The sequence below is a fragment of the Tamandua tetradactyla genome, chromosome 14 (genome assembly GCF_023851605.1).
Source record: "Tamandua tetradactyla isolate mTamTet1 chromosome 14, mTamTet1.pri, whole genome shotgun sequence".
Lineage (NCBI taxonomy): Eukaryota > Metazoa > Chordata > Mammalia > Pilosa > Myrmecophagidae > Tamandua > Tamandua tetradactyla.
The window spans coordinates 71,215,249-71,236,436 of record NC_135340.1 but is presented as its reverse complement, the minus strand read 5'-3'; the positions used below and the strand labels follow the sequence as shown (position 1 = coordinate 71,236,436).

The following is a 21,188-nucleotide window of genomic DNA, read 5'->3' as shown; positions in this document are numbered from 1 at the left end:
TCTCCTTATAGTCTCTGTTACCAATGAAATTCTCCAAGTTTATTCACTAATGTCAGTTCATATCTTTGAGACCATATAGTATTTGTCCTTTTGTTTCTGGCTAATTTCACTCAGCATAATGTCCTTAAGGTCCATCCATGTTGTTATATACTTCATAACTTTATTCTGTCTTACAGCTGCATAATATTCCATTGTATGTATGTATGTACCACAGTTTGTTTAGCCACTCTTCTGTTGATGGACATTTTGGCTGTTTCCATCGCTTCGCAATTGTAAATAATGCTGCTATAAACATTGGTGTGCAAATGCCCATTTGTGTCCTTGCCCTCATGTCCTTTGAGTAGATACCTAACAACAGTATTGCCAGGTCATATGGCAATTCTATATTTAGCTTCCTGAGGAACCACCAAACTGCCTTCCACAGCAGTTGTACCCTTTGACATTCCCACCAACAATGGATAAGTGTACCTCTTTCTCCACATCCTCTCCAGCACTTGTCGTTTTCTGTTTTATTGATAATGGCCATTCTGGTGAGCATGAGATGATATCTCATTGTGGTTTTGATTTGCATTTCCCTAATAGCAAAGGAAGTTGAGCATCTTTTCATGTGCCTTTTGGCCATTTGTATTTCCTCTTCTGAGAAATGTCTGTTCAAGTCTTTTTGCCCATTTTGTAATTGGGTTGTCTGTCTTTTTGTTGTTGAATTGAACAATCTCTTTCTATATTCTGGATTCTAGACCTTTATCTGATATATTGTTCCCAAATATTGTCTCCCATTGTGTAGGCCGTCTTTTTACTTTCTTGACGAAGTTCTTTGATGCACAGAAGTGTTTAATTTTGAGGAGTTGCCATTTATTTATTTCCTTCTTCAATGCTTGTGCTTTGGGTGTAAGGTCTAGGAAACTACCTCCTGTTATAAAATTTATGAGATATCTCCTCCATTATCTTCTAACAGTTTTATGGTCTTAGATCTAATGTTTAGGTCTAGGATCCATTTTGAATTAACTTTTGTATAGGGTGTGAGATATGGATCCTCTTTCACTCTTTTGCATATGGATCCAGTTCTCTAGGCACCATTTATTGAAGAGACTGTTCTGTCCCAGGTGAGTTGGCTTGACCTCCTTATCAAAGATCAATTGTCCATAGATGAGAGGGTCTCTATCTGAACACTCTATTCAATTCCATTGGTCAGTATATCTATCTTTATGCCAGTACCATGCTGTTTTGACCACTGTAGCTTCATAATACACCTTAAAGTCAGGTTGCGTGAGACCTCCAGCTTCGTTTTTTTTCCTCGGTATTTTTAGCTATTCAGGGCACACTGCCCTTCCAGATAAATTTGGTTATTGGTTTTTCTATTTCTGAAAAGTAAGTTGTTGGGGTTTTAATTGGTATTGCATTGAATCTGTAAATCAATTTAGGTAGAATTGACATCTTAACTGTATTTAGTCTTCCAATCCATGAACAACACAGTGTGCCCTTCCATCTATTTAGGTCTTTTGTGATTTCTTGTAGTTTTCTTTGTACAGGTCTTTTGTCTCTTTAGTTAAATTTATTCCTAAATATTTTATTCTTTTGGTTGCAATTGCAAATGGAATTTTGTTCTTGATTTCCCCCTCATATTGTTCATTACTAGTGTATAGAGACACTACAGATTTTTGAGTGTTGATCTTGTAACTGCCACTTTGCTTTACTGATTTATTAGCTCTAGTTGTTTTGCTGTAGATTTTTAGGGTTTTCAAAATATACTATCATATCATCTGCAAACAGTGCGAGTTTTACTTCTTCCTTTCCAATTTTGATGCCTTGTATTTCTTTTTCTTGTCTAATTGCTCTGGCTAGAACTTCCAACACAATATTGAATAAAAGTGGTGACAGTGGACATCTTTGTCTTGTTCCTGATCTTCAGGAGAAAGTTTAAAGGTTTTCCCCATTGATGATGCTAGGTGTGGGTTTTTCATATATTCCCTTTATCATTTTGAGGAACTTCCCTTCTATTCCTATCCTTTAAAGTGTTTTCAGCAGGAAAGGATGTTGAATTTTGTCAAATGCCTTTTCTGCATCAATCGAGATAATCATGTGCTTTTTCTGCTTTGATTTGTTGATATGGTGTATTACATTAATTGGTTTTCTTATGTTGAGCCATCCTTGCATACCTGGGATGAATCCTACTTGGTCATGGTGTATACTTGTTTTAATGTGCTCCTGGATTCGATTTGCTAGATTTGTGTTGAGGATTTCTGCATCTTTATTCATTAGAGAGATTGGTCTGTAGTTTTCTTTTTATGTAATATTTTTGTCTGGCTTTGGTATGAGGGTGATGTTGGCTTCATAGAATGAGTTAGGTAGCTTTCCCTCCTCTTCAATTTTTTTGAAGAGTTTGAGCAGGGTTGGTACTAATTCTTTCTTGAATGTCTGGTAGAATTCACCTGTGAAGCCATCTGATCCTGGACTTTTCTTTTGGGGGAGCTTCTTAATGACTGATTCAAGTTTCTCTACTTGTGATTTGTTTGTTGAGGTTGTCTATGTCTTTTCAAGTCAGTGTTGGTTGTTCATGCCTTTCTAGGAAGTTGTCCATTTCATCTGCATTGTTGAATTTATTAGCATAAAGTTGTTCATAGTGTCCTCTCATTACTTCCTTTATTTCTGTGGGGTCAGTGGTTATGTCTCCTCTTCTCTTTCTGATTTTATTTATTTGCATCCTCTCTCTTTTTTTTTGTCAACCTCTCTAAGGGCCCATCAATCTTATTGATTTTTTCATAGAACCAACTTCTGGTTTTGTTGATTTCTCCATTGTTTTCATGTTCTCAATTTCATTTATTTCGCTCTAATCTTCATTATTTCTTAACTTTTGCTTGCTTTGGGGTAGTTTGCTGATCTTTTTCTAGTTCTTTCAAGTGAACAATTAATTTCTCGATTTTTGCCCTTTCTTCTTTTTTGATATAGGCATTTAGGGCAATAAATTTCCCTCTTAGCACTGCCTTTGCTGCATCCCATAATTTTTTTTTTTATTAATTAAAAAAAAATTAACACAACATTTAGAAATCATTCCATTCTACATATGCAATCAGTAATTCTTAATATCATCATATAGATGTATGATCATCATTTTTAGTACATTTGCATCAATTTAAAAAAGAACTAGCAAAACAACAAAAAAAATATAGAATGATAATATAGAGAAAAAATAAAAATAATAAAAATAAAAAATATATATATATAAAAACAGGAAAAAGAAAAAAACAAAAAACACAAACAAATAAACTATAGCTCAGATGCAGCTTCATTCAGTGTTTTAACATAATTACATTACAATTAGATAGTATTGTGCTGTCCGTTTTTGAGTTTTTGTATCTGGTCCTGTTGCACAGTCTGTATCCCTTCAGCTCCAATTACCCATTATCTTACCCTGTTTCTAACTCTTGCTGGTCTCTGTTACCAATGACATATTCCAAGTTTATTCTCGAATGTCGGTTCACATCAGTGGGACCATACAGTATTTGTCCTTTAGTTTTTGGCTAGACTCACTCAGCATAATGTTCTCTAGGCCCATCCGTGTTATTACATGCTTCATAAGTTTATTCTGTCTTAAAGCTGCATAATATTCCATCGTATGTATATACCACAGTGTGTTTAGCCACTCGTCTGTTGATGGACATTTTGGCTGTTTCCATCTCTTTGCAATTGTAAATAACGCTGCTATAAACATTGGTGTGCAAATGTCCGTTTGTGTCTTTGCCCTTAAGTCCTTTGAGTAGATAACCAGCAATGGTATTGCTGGGTCGTATGGCAATTCTATATTCAGTTTTTTGAGGAACCACCAAACTGCCTTCCACAGTGGTTGCACCATTTGACATTCCCACAAACAGTGGATAAGTGTGCCTCTTTCTCTGCATCCTCTCGAGCACTTGTCATTTTCTGTTTTGTTGATAATGGCCATTCTGGTGGGTGTGAGATGATATTTCATTGTGGTTTTGATTTGCATTTCTCTAATGGCCAGGGACATTGAGCATCTCTTCATGTGCCTTTTGGCCATTTGTATTTCCTCTTCTGAGAGGTGTCTGTTCAAGTCTTTTTCCCATTTTGTAATTGGGTTGGCTGTCTTTTTGTGGTTGAGTTGAACAATCTCTTTATAAATTCTGGATACTAGACCTTTATCTGATATGTCGTTTCCAAATATTGTCTCCCATTGTGTAGGCTGTCTTTCTACTTTCTTGATAAAGTTCTTTGATGCACAAAAGTGTTCAATTTTGAGGAGCTCCCATTTATTTATTTCTTTCTTCAGTGCTCTTGCTTTAGGTTTAAGGTCCATAAAACCGCCTCCAATTATAAGTTTCATAAGATATCTCCCTACATTTTCCTCTAACTGTTTTATGGTCTTAGACCTAATGTTTAGATCTTTGATCCATTTTGAGTTAACTTTTGTATAGGGTATGAGATACGGGACTTCTTTCATTCTTTTGCATATGGATATCAAGTTCTCTAGGCACAATTTATTGAAGAGACTGTTCTGTCCCAGGTGAGTTGGCTTGACTGCTTTATCAAAGATCAAATGTCCATAGATGAGAGGGTCTATATCTGAGCACTGTATTCGATTCCATTGGTCGATATATCTATCTTTATGCCAATACCATGCTGTTTTGACCACTGTGGCTTCATAATATGCCTTAAAGTCTGGCAGCGCAAGACCTCCAGCTTCGTTTTTTTTCCTCAAGATACTTTTAGCAATTCGGGGCACCCTGCCCTTCCAGATAAATTTGCTTATTGGTTTTTCTATTTCTGAAAAATAAGTTGTTGGGATTTTGATTGGTATTGCATTGAATCTGTAAATCAATTTAGGTAGGATTGACATCTTAACTATATTTAGTCTTCCAATCCATGAACACGGTATGCCCTTCCATCTATTTAGGTCTTCTGTGATTTCTTTTAACAGTTTTTTGTAGTTTTCTTTGTATAGGTTTTTTGTCTCTTTAGTTAAATTTATTCCTAGGTATTTTATTCTTTAGTTGCAATTGTAAATGGAATTCGTTTCTTGATTTCCCCCTCAGCTTGTTCATTGCTCGTGTATAGAAATGCTACAGATTTTTGATTGTTGATCTTGTAACCTGCTACTTTGCTGTACTCAAATATTAGCTCTAGTAGTTTTGTTGTGGATTTTTCCGGGTTTTAGATGTATAGTATCATATCATCTGCAAACAGTGATAGTTTTACTTCTTCCTTTCCAATTTTGATGCCTTGTATTTCTTTCTCTTGTCTAATTGCTCTGGCTAGAACCTCCAACACGATGTTGAATAATGGTGATAATGGACATCCTTGTCTTGTTCCTGATCTTAGGGGGAAAGTTTTCAATTTTTCCCCATTGAGGATGATATTAGCTGTGGGTTTTTCATATATTCCCTCTATCATTTTAAGGAAGTTCCCTTGTATTCCTATCTTTTGAAGTGTTTTCAACAGGAAAGGATGTTGAATCTTGTCAAATGCCTTCTCTGCACCAACTGAGATGATCATGTGATTTTTCTGCTTTGATTTGTTGATATGGTGTATTACATTAATTGATTTTCTTATGTTGAACCATCCTTGCATACCTGGGATGAATCCTACTTGGTCATGATGTATAATTCTTTTAATGTGTTGTTGGATTCGATTTGCTAGAATTTTATTGAGGATTTTTGCATCTATAGTCATTAGAGAGATTGGTCTGTAGTTTTCTTTTCTTGTAATATCTTTGCCTGGTTTTGGTATGAGGGTGATGTTGGCTTCATAGAATGAATTAGGTAGCTTTCCCTCCACTTCGATTTTTTTGAAGAGTTTGAGCAGAGTTGGTACTAATTCTTTCTGGAATGTTTGATAGAATTCACATGTGAAGCCGTCTGGTCCTGGACTTTTCTTTTTAGGAAGCTTTTGAATGACTGATTCAATTTCTTTACTTGTGATTGGTTTGTTGAGGTCATCTATGTCTTCTTGAGTCAAAGTTGGTTGTTCATGCCTTTCCAGGAACCCGTCCATTTCATCTAAATTGTTGTATTTATTAGCGTAAAGTTGTTCATAGTATCCTGTTATTACCTCCTTTATTTCTGTGAGGTCAGTGGTTATGTCTCCTCTTCCTTTTCTGATCTTATTTATTTGCGTCCTCTCTCTTCTTCTTTTTGTCAGTCTTGCTAAGGGCCCATCAATCTTATTGATTTTCTCATAGAACCAACTTCTGGTCTTATTGATTTTCTCTATTGTTTTCATGTTTTCAATTTCATTTATTTCTGCTCTAATCTTTGTTATTTCTTTCCTTTTGCTTGCTTTGGGGTTAGTTTGCTGTTCTTTCTCCAGTTCTTCCAAGTGGACAGTTAACTCCTGCATTTTTGCCTTTTCTTCTTTTATGATATAGGCATTTAGGGCAATAAATTTCCCTCTTAGCACTGCCTTTGATGCATCCCATAAGTTTTGATATGTTGTGTTTTCATTTTCATTCACCTCGAGATATTTACTAATTTCTCTTGCAATTTCTTCCTTGACCCAGTCGTTGTTTAAGAGTGTGTTGTTGAGCCTCCACGTATTTGTGAATTTTCTGACATTCCGCCTATTATTGATTTCCAACTTCATTCCTTTATGATCTGAGAAAGTGTTGTGTACAATTTCAATCTTTTTAAATTTGTTAAGACTTGCTTTGTGACCCAGCATATGGTCTATCTTTGAGAATGATCCATGAGCACTTGATAAATGTCTAAGTCTAGCTCATTTATTGTAATATTCAGATTCTCTATTTCTTTATTGATCCTCTGTCTAGATGTTCTCTCCATTGATGTGAGTGGTGAAATGAAGTCTCCAACTATTATGGTAGATGTGTCTATTTCCCTTTTCAGTGTTTGCAGTGTTTGCCTCATGTATTTTGGGGCATTCTGGTTCGGTGCATAAATATTTATGATTGTTATGTCTTCTTGTTTAATTGTTCCTTTTATTAGTAGATAGTGTCCTTCTTTGTCTCTTTTAACTGTTTTACATTTGAAGTCTAATTTGTTGGATATTAGTATAGCTACTCCTGCTCTTTTCTGGTTGTTATTTGCATGAAATATCTTTTCCCAACCTTTCACTTTGAACCTATGTTTATCTTTGGGTCTAAGATGTGTTTCCTGTAGACAGCATATAGAAGGATCCTGTTTTTTAATCCATTCTGCCAGTCTATGTCTTTTGATTGGGGAGTTCAATCCATTAACATTTAGTGTTATTACTGTTTGGGTAGTACTTTCCTCTACCATTTGCCTTTTGTATTTTATATGTCATATCTAATTTTCCTTCTTTCTACACTCTTTTCCACACCTCTCTTTTCTGTCTTTTCCTATGTCTCTAGTGCTTCCTTTAATATTTCTTGCAGAGCTGGTCTCTTGGTCACAAATTCTCTCAGTGACTTTTTGTCTGAAAATGTTTTAATTTCTCCCTCATTTATGAAGGACAATTTTGCTGGATATAGGAGTCTTGGTTGGCAGTTTTTCTCTTCTAGTAATTTAAATATATCATCCCACTGTCTTCTAGCTTCCATGGTTTCTGCTGAGAAATCTACACATAGTTTTATTGGGTTTCCCTTGTATGTGATGGATTGTTTTTCTCTTGCTGCTTTCAAGATCCTCTCTTTCTCTTTGACCTCTGACATTCTAACTAGTAAGTATCTTGGAGAACACCTATTTGGATCTGTTCTCTTTGGGGTGCGCTGCACTTCTTGGATCTGTAATTTTAGGTCTTTCATAAGAGTTGGGAAATTTTCAGTGATAATTTCTTCCATTAGTTTTTCTCCTCCTTTTCCCTTCTCTTCTCCTTCTGGGACATCCACAACACGTATATTTGTGCGCTTCATATTATCATTCAATTCCCTGAGCCCATGCTCAAATTTTTCCATTCTTTTCCCTATAGTTTCTGTTTCTTTTTGGATTTCAGATGTTCCATCCTCCAGTTCACTAATTCTAGCCTCTGTCTCTTTAAATCTACCATTGTAGGTATCCATTTTTTTTTCCATCTTTTCTACTTTGTCCTTCAATCCCATAAGTTCTGTGATTTGTTTTTTCAGACTTTCCATTTCTTCTTTTTGTTCAGCCCATATCTTCTTCATGTCCTCCCTCAATTTATTGATTTGGTTTTTGAAGAGGTTTTCCATTTCTGTTCGTATATTCAGAATTAGTTGTCTCAGCTCCTGTATCTCATTTGAGCTATTGGTTTGTTCCTTTGACTGGGTCATATCTTCAGTTTTCCTCGTGTGATCCGTTATTTTTTCCTGGCGTCTGGGCATTTAATCAGATTTCCCTGAGTGTGGGACCCAGGAGGTTGAAAGACTTTCCTGTGAAGTCTCTGGGCTCTGTTTTTCTTATCCTGCCCAGTATGTGGTGCTCCTCTGTCTGCGGGTCCCACCAGTAAAAGATGCTGTGGCTCCTTTAACTTTGGAAGACTCTCGCTGTGGGGGAGGGTCGCCAGCTGACGCGGCTTCGGGGAGTGCCTATCCAAATTTCCCAGCCGGCCCGGGTAGCCGCGCGTGGGAGGGGGGCGCTGGCCACCGCGGCTTGGGGGAGTGCCGATCCAATTCTCCCAGCCGGCCCGGGAAGGAGGGAGGGAGGGGCTCGGGCCGCCAGCTGCCACGGCCCGGGGAAGCGCGCGCCTCTCGGGGACCTCACCACAGCAGATTCTGTTAGCCGGTTCAGCCATTCCAGAATGGGGTACGCTGTCTTTTTGGTCTCTGTCCTGGCTCCGGGAGCTGTTCTGTACTGTTTCTATTTCTTTAGTAGCTGTTCTGGAGGAGGAACTAAGACCCGTGCGTCTTACTAAGCCGCCATCTTCTCCGGAAGTCCATCAAATTCAGTTTTAATGCAAAACCTTTGAGTAGCTTCTCTCCTTCGAGAATATTTTGGGAGATTAATGCCGTGTAATCTTCTTCCGAGAACCCAGACTTACAGTTCTGTCTGGACGTAAGATCCCCAGTATGGGCCAGAGCTGTGACCACTGTCACCATCTTCAGTCCATTGCGGCTGCCTTGTGAACTGCCTGCATCCCATAAATTTTGATATATTGTGTTTTCATTTTCATTTGCCTCGAGATATTTACTGATTTTTCTTGTAATTTCTTCCTTGGCCCACTGGTTAAGAGTGTGTTGTTGAGCCTGCACGTATTTATGAATTTTCTGACACTCTGCCTATTATTGATTTCCATCTTCATTCCTTTATAATCTGAGAAGGTGTTCCGTGTGATTTCAATCATTTATATTTATTGCAGATTGCTTTGTGACCCAGCATATGGTCTATCCTTGAGAATGACCCATGAGCACTTGAGAAAAACGTATATCCTGTTGTTGTGGGGTGTAATGTTGTATAAATGTCTGTTAAATCTAACTCATTATTGTATTATTCAAATTCTCTATGTCTTTACTGATCCTCTGTCTAGATGTTCTGTCCATTGATGAGAGTGGGGAGTTGAAGTCTCCAACTATTTTAGCAGGTGTGTCTATTTCTGTTTTCAGTGTTTGCCTCATGTGTTTTGGAGCATTCTGGCTTGGTGCGTAAATATTTATGATGTTATGTCTTCTTGTTGAATTGTTCTTTTTATTAATACATAGTGTCCTTCTTTGTCTCTTTTAACTGTTTTACATTTAAAGTCAATTTGTTGGATATTAGCATAGCTACTCCTGCTCTTTTCTGAGTGTTATTTGCATGAAATATCTTTTCCCAACCTTTCACATTCAACCTATGTTTATCCGTGGGTCTAAGATGTGTTTCCTGTAGACAGCATATAGACGAGCCCTGTTTTTAAATCAATTCTGCCAGTCTGTGTTTTTTGATTGGGGAGTTTAATCTATTAACATTTAGTGTTATTACTATACAAGTAGTACTTTCTTCTACCATTTTGCCTTTTCGATTTTATATGTCATATCTAATTTTTCTTCTTTTTACCTTTACTGATAGTCTTCGTCTCTACACTGTTCTCCACACCTCTCTCTCATGTCTTTTTTTTCTGCCTCTAGTGCTCCCTTTAGTATGTCTTGCAGAGCCAGTCTCTTGGTCACAAATTCTCTCAGTGATTTTTTGTCTGAAAATGTTTTAATTTTTCCCTTGTTTTGGAAGGACAGTTTTGCTGTACATAGAATTCTTGATCAGCAGTTTTTCTCTTTTAATAATTTAAATATATCATCCCATTGTCTTCTTGCCTTCATGATTTCTGCTGAGAAATCTACACATAGTCTTGTTGGGCTTCCCTTGTATGTGATGAATTGCTTTTCTCTTGCTGCTTTCAAGATCCTCTCTTTCTCTTTGACCTCTGACACTCTGATTAGTAAGTGCCCTGGAGTATGTCTGTTTGGATCTATTCTCTTTGGGGTACGCTGCACTTCTTGGATCTTTAATTTTAAGTCTTTCATAAGAGTTGGGAAATTTTCAGTGATAATTTCCTCCATTAGTTTTTCTCCTCCTTTCCCTTTCTCTTCTCCTTCTGGGACACCTACAACACATATATTCATGCACTTCATGTTGTCATTCAATTCCCTGAGTCCCTGCTCATGTTTTTCCATTCTTTTCCCTATATTTTCTTTTTTTTCTTTTTTTTTTTACATGGGCAGGCACCGGGAATCAAACCTGGATCCTCTGGCATGGCAGGCAAGCATTCTTGCCTGCTGAGCCACCGTGGCCCACCCTCCCTATATTTTCTTTTGCTTGTCGGATTTCAGATGTTCCATCCTCCAATTCACTAATCGTAATTCTGCCTCTTGAAATCTGACATTGTAGGTTTCTGTTGTTTTTTTCATCTCTGCTACTGTGTCTTTCATTCCCATAAGTTCTATGATTTGTTTTTTCAGACTTTCGATTTCTTGTTTTTGTTCATTCTTTGCCTTCTTTATATCATCCCTCAATTCATTGATTTGATTTTTGATGAGGTTTTTCATGTCTGTTCAAACATTCTGAATTAATTGTTTCAACTCCTGTATCTCATTTGAATTGTTGGAGGGAATCCACCTGAGCTGGGCCCCACCTTCTCCTGGGGAAGGTACAGGCTCCAGACAAGCTCTCCAACAAACTTGTTTCTGCCTATGCCTGGGGCAGTTGCAGTCTGAGAAGCCCTGCCACTATATCCGAAGGCAGTCCAGCCTTTGTAGAAACACAGCGAGAGAAAAAAAAAAAAGAAAGAGAAAAATCCTTCTTAGAGCAGAACCCCAGTTTCTCAGGTTTGCCAATCAAGAGCATAAGTTGGTATGTTGCTTTGTGTACCTTCAGATCCTATGTGCCCCCTCCTTTCCTTCAGGGCCCAGACCCTTTCAAGTTTTATGTGCTATCCAATCTAAAAAAAACCTCTGTTTCTTTTTTACTTTTTCTATCAGCCCTGCCCACTCTGTGCCAGGGCAAAAATCAGGGCAGAAATCAGCAACCTCCGCTTTGACCAGGTCCAGCTGAGCTAAGGACCTGTTTTTAGTAGTCAGAATTTGTGAATTAATTCCACAGTTGAAGCTTAGTTGTGCTCAGCCCCTGCTGCTGGTAAAGTCTCTTTCCTTTCCCCTCTGGGAAGCAGCCTGTAGGGGCGCTGGCCACCGTGGCTTGGGGAACTCACAGTTCTGGGGGTCTTGCAGCCAGTCCAGCAGGTCCGGATTGGGGTATGCTGTGTGTCTGGTCACTGACATGGCCCCAGGAGCTGTTCTGTACTGTTCCCAGCTATTTAGTAGCTGTTCTGGAGGACGAACTAAATCCCACACCTTGTTAATCCACCATCTTGGCACTCTCCACTCCTATCTTCCTGATTCATTCTTTTGCCACCTCCAATCTACTGTTCAACCCCTCTAGGGAATTTTTAATTCATATTTCTGTGGGCTTCAACTCTGGTTCCTTTTCATAATTTCTGTTTCTTTATTGTTACTCTCTTTGTGGTCATCTCTTGTTTCCCTGATTTCTTTAGTTCTTTGCCCATGTTTTTCTTTAGCTCTCTCAGCATATTTAGGACCACTTTTTAAAAAGTATTTGTCTAGTATGTCTTATGATGTCTTTTCCTCCACCTCCTTTGCCTGGACCATCTCTTTTTGTTCCTTTGTATGTTTTGTAATCTTTTGTTGAAACCTGGGCATTTTCATATTTTAAGGTGTTACTGTTGGAATTTAGTCTGTGAGGCATCTGTTCCTTAAGCTTCGTATACAGCTTTTTTAGATAGTTTTCCTTGAATGCCAGGAGCTAAAATAATTATAACAACAACAACAAATAATGAGGAGGAGAAGAAAAAGAAAATACTTTTTCCATTTTTTTGCAGATTGACCTGAGCAGGTACTGTCTATCAGAACTTAATCATATAATAAATTTAGAAAATAGCTTGAGGTGAAAGTGTAGGGGCCTCCCTGGTCCTTCCTATGCATGTGTCTTGTCTAGGGCATGCATATGTGGCCCTAGGAATTCCCCCATTTATACAGATACAAATGTCCCCTCTTCCCTAGAAACCAGTTTCCTCCCCATCTTGGGCACCATGCTGTATGTTCTGCAGCTGGCAGGCAGCACTCCTTGACTGCTGTCCCATAGCATTCCTTAGGAGAGGTTTATGAACTGTCTTCTATACTCAGGACAAGTTCTGAGACAACAAGTCCCTCAGGCCACTGCCAGACATGTTGAGCTCCCATTATGTGCATGAGTGTTCACTGGGACCTGGGACCCATACTGGGAGTGTGGGCTTCCTCTATGCCAAGCTGATGGAGAGATGGAAGAGGGGCCATCCTGTATACAGATCCTACTTCTATTACATTGTCTTTCTCTTGATTCAATGCTTGCTCTGTTATTGAAATCCTTAACCTTTTCTAGAGCTTTGAGAAAAATGTTTCTGCCAGTTTTTCTTGTTGTTAAAAGCTTCTGTGGAGGGATGAAGCTCTGAAGCATCGCACTCTTGATTGGGGTGAGCCTGTGTGGTATACACTTAATTAACTACTTGTTATCTTTCACCTGGTGTGCCTCTCTATATATGTACAAGAAAGAACCTATCTAATTAGGTTCTAACTATTCTGATTATTTAGTTCTAATTATTTAGTCTAATCTCTAGTTGTTCAGAATTGGAAAGTAAGGACAATTGCCCCATGGTAAGATGGGAAAAGTGGAAGAAAGGTGATTCTGTGATGAATTTTCCCCTCACATACACAAAGGAGTTATTTCTAAGTCAAAACTTCACATTTTGAGGATGAATGACTTTAGGAAATTTACTTATTTTGAGGTTGGATGCGGTTTTTTTTTTTTATTAGAGAAGTTGTAAGGTTTACAGAAAAATCATGCATAAAATTCACAGTTCACATATACCACCCCGTTATTAACACCTTGTATTAGTGTGGTATAGAAATTTACTTTTTAAAAAATGTTTTTGATACACATTTGATATATACTTAAGCATATCAGTTCTTCTAATCTTTGTGGTGACATTCATATTTAATAGCAGAATTTGCTAAAGCTCTATAGAGTTTTATTATTAATGCTTCTAAATTCATTTATTTATTGTTTAGGAATCAAAAAATGTAGAAAAGTTTGCCTTTTCCTAGTTAGGACTGAATTATGAATTGGCTATATATATAATTCAAAAAGCTTGCACCTCATGTAACTGCTATGGGCTATTTTGGCTGATTCTATTTAGCATACTTAATAATTGAAACTTCCTGGAAAATTACGATTGTGTAACAGAGCTTGAAACTTCGACATTATTCTTATAGTTTTTAGATGTTTTTGTTGATATGCATTTTTAAACATTTTTTATTATTAAATTTAACATATACAAAGAAAAGAAAAAAAGCAATGATTTTCAAAATGCGCTCAATAAGTGGATACAGAACAGATTTCAGAGTTTGTAATGGATTACCATTCCGCCGTTTCAGATTTTTCCTTCTAGCTGCTCCAAAACACTGGATGCTAGAAAAAATTATTTTTTTGTGAAAAATAATATATATACTAAAAAGCAATAAATTTTAAAGCACATCACAACAGTTAGTTATAGAACAGATTTCAAAGTTTGGTATAGATTACAATTCCACCATTTTAGGTTTTTACTTCTAGCTGCTCTAAGGTATTGGAGACTAAACTTGATATTCTCTGTATAACTCCACTATCACCTTTGATTTTTCTCCCCCGCTTTAGAGGTATTTAGGCTATACCAATTCTAACTTTTTCATGTTGGAAGGGGCTGTCGATAATATGGGATAGGGGGGATGGAACTAGTTGATATTCTGGAGAGACTGGCCCCTCTGAAATATCTGGTTCAGGGACCCATTTGGAGGTTGTAGGTTTCTGGAAAGTTACCCTAGTGGATGGAACCTTTGTAGAATCTTATATAAGGCCCTAGGTATTCTTTAGGATTGGCAGGATTGGTTTTGGTTGGGGTGTGACAAGTTATGATAAGTAGCAATGTCTAACAGAAGCTTGCAAAGAGTGACCTCCAGAGTAGCCTCTTGACTCTTTTTGATTTCTCTCAGCCACTGATACCTTATTTTTTATACTTCTTTCCCCCCTTTCACCAGGTTGGCATTGTTGATCCCACCATATCAGGACCAGACTTATCCGTGGGAGTCATCTCCCATGCCACCAGGGAGACTTTCATCCCTGGATGTCATGTCCCACGGGGAAGGGAGGACAATGATTTCACTTGTAGAGTTGGAGTTAGAGAGAGAGAGGCCACATCTGAGCAACAACAGAGTTACAACCTCTGGAAGTAACTCTTAGGCATACCTATAGGTAGGCTAAGCTTCTCTGCTACATACATAAGCTTCACAAGAGCAAGCCTCAAGATCAAGGGTTTGGCCTTTTGATTTGGGTGTCCCTAATGTTTGACACAGTATCAAGGGAGTCCCTGATGGTAAAGTTTAATAGTTCCATATTTTTTCTCCCATCCCTTAAGGGACTTTGCCAATACTTTTTTGTTATCTACTTAATATACTCTGGGATGTATCTAGGTATTACATTAAGCTATACAGGATTAAAGACCCTCATTCTTATTCTGGGCTCCCCGTGTTTGAATTGTTTAGATGACCTATCTAGACAGATTGAGTTAGATTATTGATATGCATTTTTACCAACCAAAAATATACTAATTACCTGGTCTGGTAACTATATTGTTGACAGTGATAAAAAGCCTCATAAAAATTTGATGTTTAAGTTGTTCTGTAACAACTTTAGTTGAAAGGACTAACCTGAAGAGGAAACTTTTTCTTAAAATTTGAATGACAGAAAAGGATGTCTCTAGAGTTCGTAGAGAAGTATGATCAAAATTTTAAAAAAAGGTTGGTATTTAAATTTTGCTTTAATTATTCTAATTATTCTAATTAACCTAGACCCACAATACCTCAGCTGTTATGAAACTTGTCTCAGTTGGCATCAGAAAAGTAGGCAGCAGAGAGCCTTAGATTCATTTGGAATTGTTTGGCTTACCTAAAGGAAGTGAGAAGGTGATCAAAAAAGATTTGTTGTAATCAAGAACTTGTCAGCTTCTACTATGTGTCAAGTATTCTTCTGGCATCTATAGAGGATACAAAGATAATGAAAGGCTTAGATTTCCTAGGCCTCAAAATCTCCTAGTTTTAATAATGGAAAAAGAAAGTTTATTGCCCGACAAGGTCACTGAATAAATATGCCAACTGGGGTATTCCATTGGCCCTAACTACCAAATTCTCACGGTACCAGATGACTGGGAAGTGACTACACTGCATTAAAAAGGTCCTATTCTCCAAGACTGAATTTGAAAATTAAAATCCTTTCTGTGATGACCTAATTAAGAAGTAGAAAGTTTTCAAGTGGTAATGTGCAATCAAAAGTGGCATTAGCAAATAATGTTACTTGATAATCATCTTTTTTAAACTCAGAGAAGCATTTATAACTTGCATATGAGTTTAGCATACTCGTATTGTTGGGCAGAAAGGGTAATCTGTAAACCCCTTCAGATTTTGGGAATCATATCCTTTTAGAAAAACTGAAATTTCAGTATACCTGTTTTCCTCTCTGGTTTTCAATTCTGTCTTTATTTCTGATACAAGAGGATTTCCCTTCTTTCTTGGAAGACCAGTTATGCATTAAATTTTAGTTGGTGATGGAGGGAAATTATATTTTAGCAAGTATCTACAATAGGATGTTTTTGTGTTGTAATTTGCCACCTGGTTTTGGGGGCTAATAGAATATTCTAGTTATATTCATTCAGTGAAACTGGGAGTGAGGATGGTTATAAGTCTTTAGAAATGGAAGAAGGCTGAAACAAATACTCTCTGATACGTGTATTATATTTTCTCTCACCCAGACCTCTCCTCAGAAGGGGATTGGAGTTACTGCTTGTCGACAGAATAATTTTAGAATAGCATCAATTAGGTGGCTATCTGTTGTGCAACCATATTTCACATTTATTGTTCTTTGAAATGCCACTGTGACTACAGTTGTGCTTATGTTTTTGTTTGCATGAGCGAGTATTTTTCCAGGGCATACATCTACAAGTGGAATTCTTGGGTTATTAATTTAAAGCTTTAGTAAACATTGCCAAATATCTCTTTAAAATGATACCTCCACCAATATACCTCCACCAATAGCTTATTAGAATTCTCCATGATTAGTGATTACTTTTCATGCATTTATTGGCCAGTCTATGATTTTTCCTAGTAGATTATTTGTATTTTACTTACTGATTTTTAGAAGTTCTTTATATATTCTGGATAGTCGTTGTTTGTCAACAGTGTGTATTTCATGTACCCCTACCCAGTCTGTCCTCTTGTTTTTCATTTTTCTCATAGCATCTGTTAGAAAAGATGCATGATTTTAATGTCATTAAATTTAACAGTTTTCCCCTTTAGTGTTTATATTTTTCCCATCATTTTCTACCCTAATGTCATAGAAATATTCTGAAATTTCTTATGAAGATGTTTAAGTTTTCTTTTTTTCTTTTACACTTAGTCTACATAGAATTTGTTTTGATATATGGTATCAGAAAGTGATTGAGTATTATTATTTATTTTTGTACTTATTTTTTACTCTTTGTGAATTTCAGAATCATTTGCTAAAATGTTTGGCAAAATTCAAATGGTAGTTGGAATTGTGTTGAATTTATAGATTACTTTGGAGAAGATTGACAACTTTATATTAAATATTTTCATCCTAGACAAAATGAATTTTTCCTTTATTTGTCTTCTCTTATGTTGTTCAATATTTTATAATTTTATCTGTAAAGTTTTTTTTTACATTTCTCAATAATTTTATTTCTATGTGTCTGATGCCTTTTACTTGTAAATTTTTAAACCTATACATTCTAGTCTATAATATTTTCTTACCTACCTTCTCATTTTGATTAAATTTCAAATTTACAGAAGTCAAAAGAGTAGTATAATAAACACCTGTATACCCATCAGCTACATCTTCAGTGCCTCATTTGCTTTATTTCTATACACAGACACATACACTCACATTTTCAATTTTACTTTCTCAGCCATTTGAAAATAAATTGCAAATTTCATGGCACATGAAATACTTCAGTATGCATTGAGTATATTGAATATGCATCTCTAAAAATCAAAAACATTCTTATATAAATATTATTGTCAATACCAATACCATTATCATTATCATATCCAAGAAATTGAATATTTGATTTGTATAGTATCAGTACATTATAATGTCATCTGACATATACTCTATTGAATTGGATTTAAAGTATAATTACCTTTTCTAATTAGTTATCACAAATTATTCTGAACTCTTGATTTTTATTATCATATACATAGCAACAATGATAAATTCATATTGTAATAATGTGACTTTAGATATACTTGGAAGAAATGATACATTCTTATTGATAGTAATAATTTGGTTCTACTTTTTTGGCTTTTCTTTGTAGATAATCAGGTCATTTACAAAAATCAATTTCATTTCCATTATTTTCCCTTATATAGCTTTTAATCAAATTAATTCTAGAAAAAGCAAATTTCTCCAGTTAATTTTAGTGTCATTTTAATTACTTCATTTGATATATAGTTTTAAAGGTATGTGTCTTAGTTAAATTATAAAGTACAGGAAAATAAAATTTACAATTTTGTATTTTAGGAAAATTCACGAATTGTGAGGGTGAAAGTTATAGCTGGAATAGGCCTTGCCAAGAAGGATATCTTGGGAGCTAGGTAAGTATAACAAGTTGGGTTATAAATATAAAACATTCTATTATTAATTATTTTTCCTAAACTTTGATTAAATGAAATCTCATAATATTATTGGTAAATTGCTGTGCTGGGTGGAACGATAATATTTCCACAGGTTACTAAATGCCTTGCCATCTGAATTACTGAATTGTGAAATTAGCAAAGGGCAGAGGGTGGTAGTTATAAGATACATATAACTGTAAAGAATTGGGTAAAATTCCACTGCAAAGAATGGGTAAAATTCTAACATAACAGCATCTAGCATACAGCAGCTATAAACGCTGGAAATGATATGAAACAGTGGAAAGTAAACAGAAGTAGGCAGATTTGGTGGAGAGCCCATGCTTGAAGGAGGGCAGTGGTACTGAGTGAATTCCTAATTTTATGAATTTGTCAGAGGCCAGGTGGTGTTGGAACCTTGAAAAATTGGAGTCTTTCTGGCCTTGGGAACAAGAATACATCCTAGGAAAGCATGGTAATTGAGGGTGGGAGTGGAGGAGGAGACAGGATGGAGGGTGGAATTTTGGAAGGGAAAGAGCTTGAAAAGAGATTCCCAAACTACGTCTCCCCACATCTCTCACTGACTCTGAACCACACATATGTGTATTCAGTTTGAAGCAGCTCAGCTAAAAATAAAAGGTCTGAACAGAGATCAGATATGCAGTCCAAGAAGCAGGGTTTAGGTTCTTGTCCAAAGAGGATAATTAATTGCTACTAAAATAAAAGAGAAAAAACAATCAGAAAAAAAAAGATCAGAGAAAAATAGCATACTCCAGAGTCTCTGCAATTTAATATTTATAATGCTCAGGATATAATCCACAATCACTCAATCTTTAGAGAATCAGGGAAATGGAACACCTTTTTAATAGAGAAAAGAAACCATAAAAATGAAAATTCTTGAACTGAGAATATAGTATTTGAAATTAAAATTTTTGATGGACTTAATAGCAGAACAGAGATGAAGAGGAAAGATTACTTGAACTTCAAGATAAATTAATAGAAATTATTTACCATTTAGAAGATGAGAAAGAAAGAAGATTAAAAAAAAATGAAAACAGCTTTGGAGACTTGTTAGATAAAAGCAGTCTAACATACGTGTAATTGGTGTCCCAGAAGGAGCAGAGAGAGAAATATTTAGATAAAACATTTTGGGGTGCGGAATAGAAAACACATAATAAAATGGTAGACTTAAATCCAACCAGATCAATAATTACATTAAAAATAAGTACAAATAAAGTAAAAAGGCAGAGGTTGTTAGAATGGATTATAAGACAAGAGCCAACTACATGTTGTGTATAAGAGATGCATTTGAAATATAAAGACAGTTAGGTTGAAATTAAATGGATGCAAAGAGATATGCCATGTAGATAGTAACCATAAGAAACTGTGTGTGGATATATTAATATCTGATAAAATAGATTTTTTAAAAAAAGATTTCCAGAGATAATGAGGGACATTTTGTAACAATAAAAGAGTAAATTCATCAAGAAAATAATAACATCATAAATGTATATGTTATAGCTAACAAAACTAACAATATGTGAAGCAAAATTTCCCAGAATTAAAGGGAGAAATTAAAAATTCCAGTGATAGTGGGAAGCATTAACACCTCTCCCAGCAATTGAAAAATCAGCTAAATAAAAAATCAACAGAAACAAAAATGTGAGAAATATTATGAAAAACATTGACCTCATTGATACATATAGAACACAGTTACTAACAAATGCAAAACACACATCATTTTCAAGTACACATGGCACATTCACCAACATAGACCATATATGTATTATTTATCCTTAACTGTATAACAGTGCTACCATAAACTTAGCAATTTGAAATTGTATACATTTATTATCTTACAGTTTCTGTGGGTCAGAATTCTGGGATTGATTTAGCTGGGTCCTCTGGTTTATGATCTTGCAGAGCTGTAAGGTATGGTCAGGGCTGTAGTCTCATCTGAGGCTCATCTGGGGAAGGATCCTCTTCCAAGCTCCTGTTGTCATTAGCTGCATTCGGTTCTTTTCAGGCTGAATCCCTACAGCCCTTCCTCTGCTTGCTTCGAATCTACTTTCGGTCCCTATGAATTTGCCTCTTCTAAATATTTCATGGAAGTAGACTCGCATGATATTTGTTATTTTCTGTCTGGCTTGTTTCACTCAATATTCCAAAGTTCATCCCGGTTGTTGCAGGTATCCGAACATCCTTCCTTATTATGGCTGGATAATATTCCATTGTATGGATATATCACATTCCTTAAATGTTCTTTTATTGAGATATGTTCATGCAACATGCAGCCCACCCAAACAATACAATCAGTAGTTCACAGTATCATCGCATAGTTGTGTATTCATCACTGTGATCATTTCTAGAACATTTGTATCATTCCAGAAAAAGAAATAAAAAGAAGAAACCCCCCATACATCCCATACCCCTTCCCTTCCCTCTTATTGATTGTGGTAAAAGAATATGCAATTTTTTTGTACCCTTCATCCCCCCCCCTACTATTTTTTTTTCTCCTTATTTTTTTACTCATCTGTCCATACCCTGGAAAAAGGGAGTGTCAGCCACAAAGTTTTCACAATCATAGTCACACTGTAAAAGCTCAATCATCAAGGATCAAGGCTACTGGAATACATAGGAACTGACTCTTGCTTCTTCTGCTCTCTTTGCTACCTTCTGGGCCCTCTGTAACCCTCTCTTTCTTCTGCTTTAGGCTGACACTCATTGCCCATAACTTGGAGATGTTTTGATTTCCTTTTTGTAGAACCTCGGTATGACTCAGAATTGACTGCTATAAGCATATTTCCTTATGGTTTTGACTTTTGTCCCTATAATTGAGTTTTGTTCATTTAAAATTTTATATAAGAGCTCTGTATAGAAAACCTGATATTTGGAAATTGAGCTTGGAATCTGATTATTAATATAATACATTTCTTATTCTGCTAATTGTCTGCAAGTTAGGCCAGTCTACATTCTTGTCCATTGTCAACCTATTTTATAAAAAATAGACAATGGCGTTTATACCCTTTTATATCTCTATTATTTCCATCCAAAAATTACTCTT

At 36.1% G+C, this 21,188-nt stretch overlaps 1 protein-coding gene across 3 annotated transcripts in view; it reads left to right on the top strand.

The window, feature by feature from the left end:
* The window catches only part of NEDD4 (NEDD4 E3 ubiquitin protein ligase), a 259,864-nt gene that overhangs the window by 39,446 nt on the left and 199,230 nt on the right, over positions 1 to 21,188 (top strand). For all 3 annotated transcript variants that reach the window (XM_077127990.1, XM_077127991.1, XM_077127989.1), the window contains exon 2: positions 18,033 to 18,106. Coding sequence is in view for 1 of the 3 variants with exons in the window: in XM_077127989.1 (XP_076984104.1) it covers positions 18,033 to 18,106 (74 nt within the window). In the remaining 2 variants the exon portion in view is untranslated. The remainder of the gene's footprint in view (positions 1 to 18,032; positions 18,107 to 21,188) is intronic.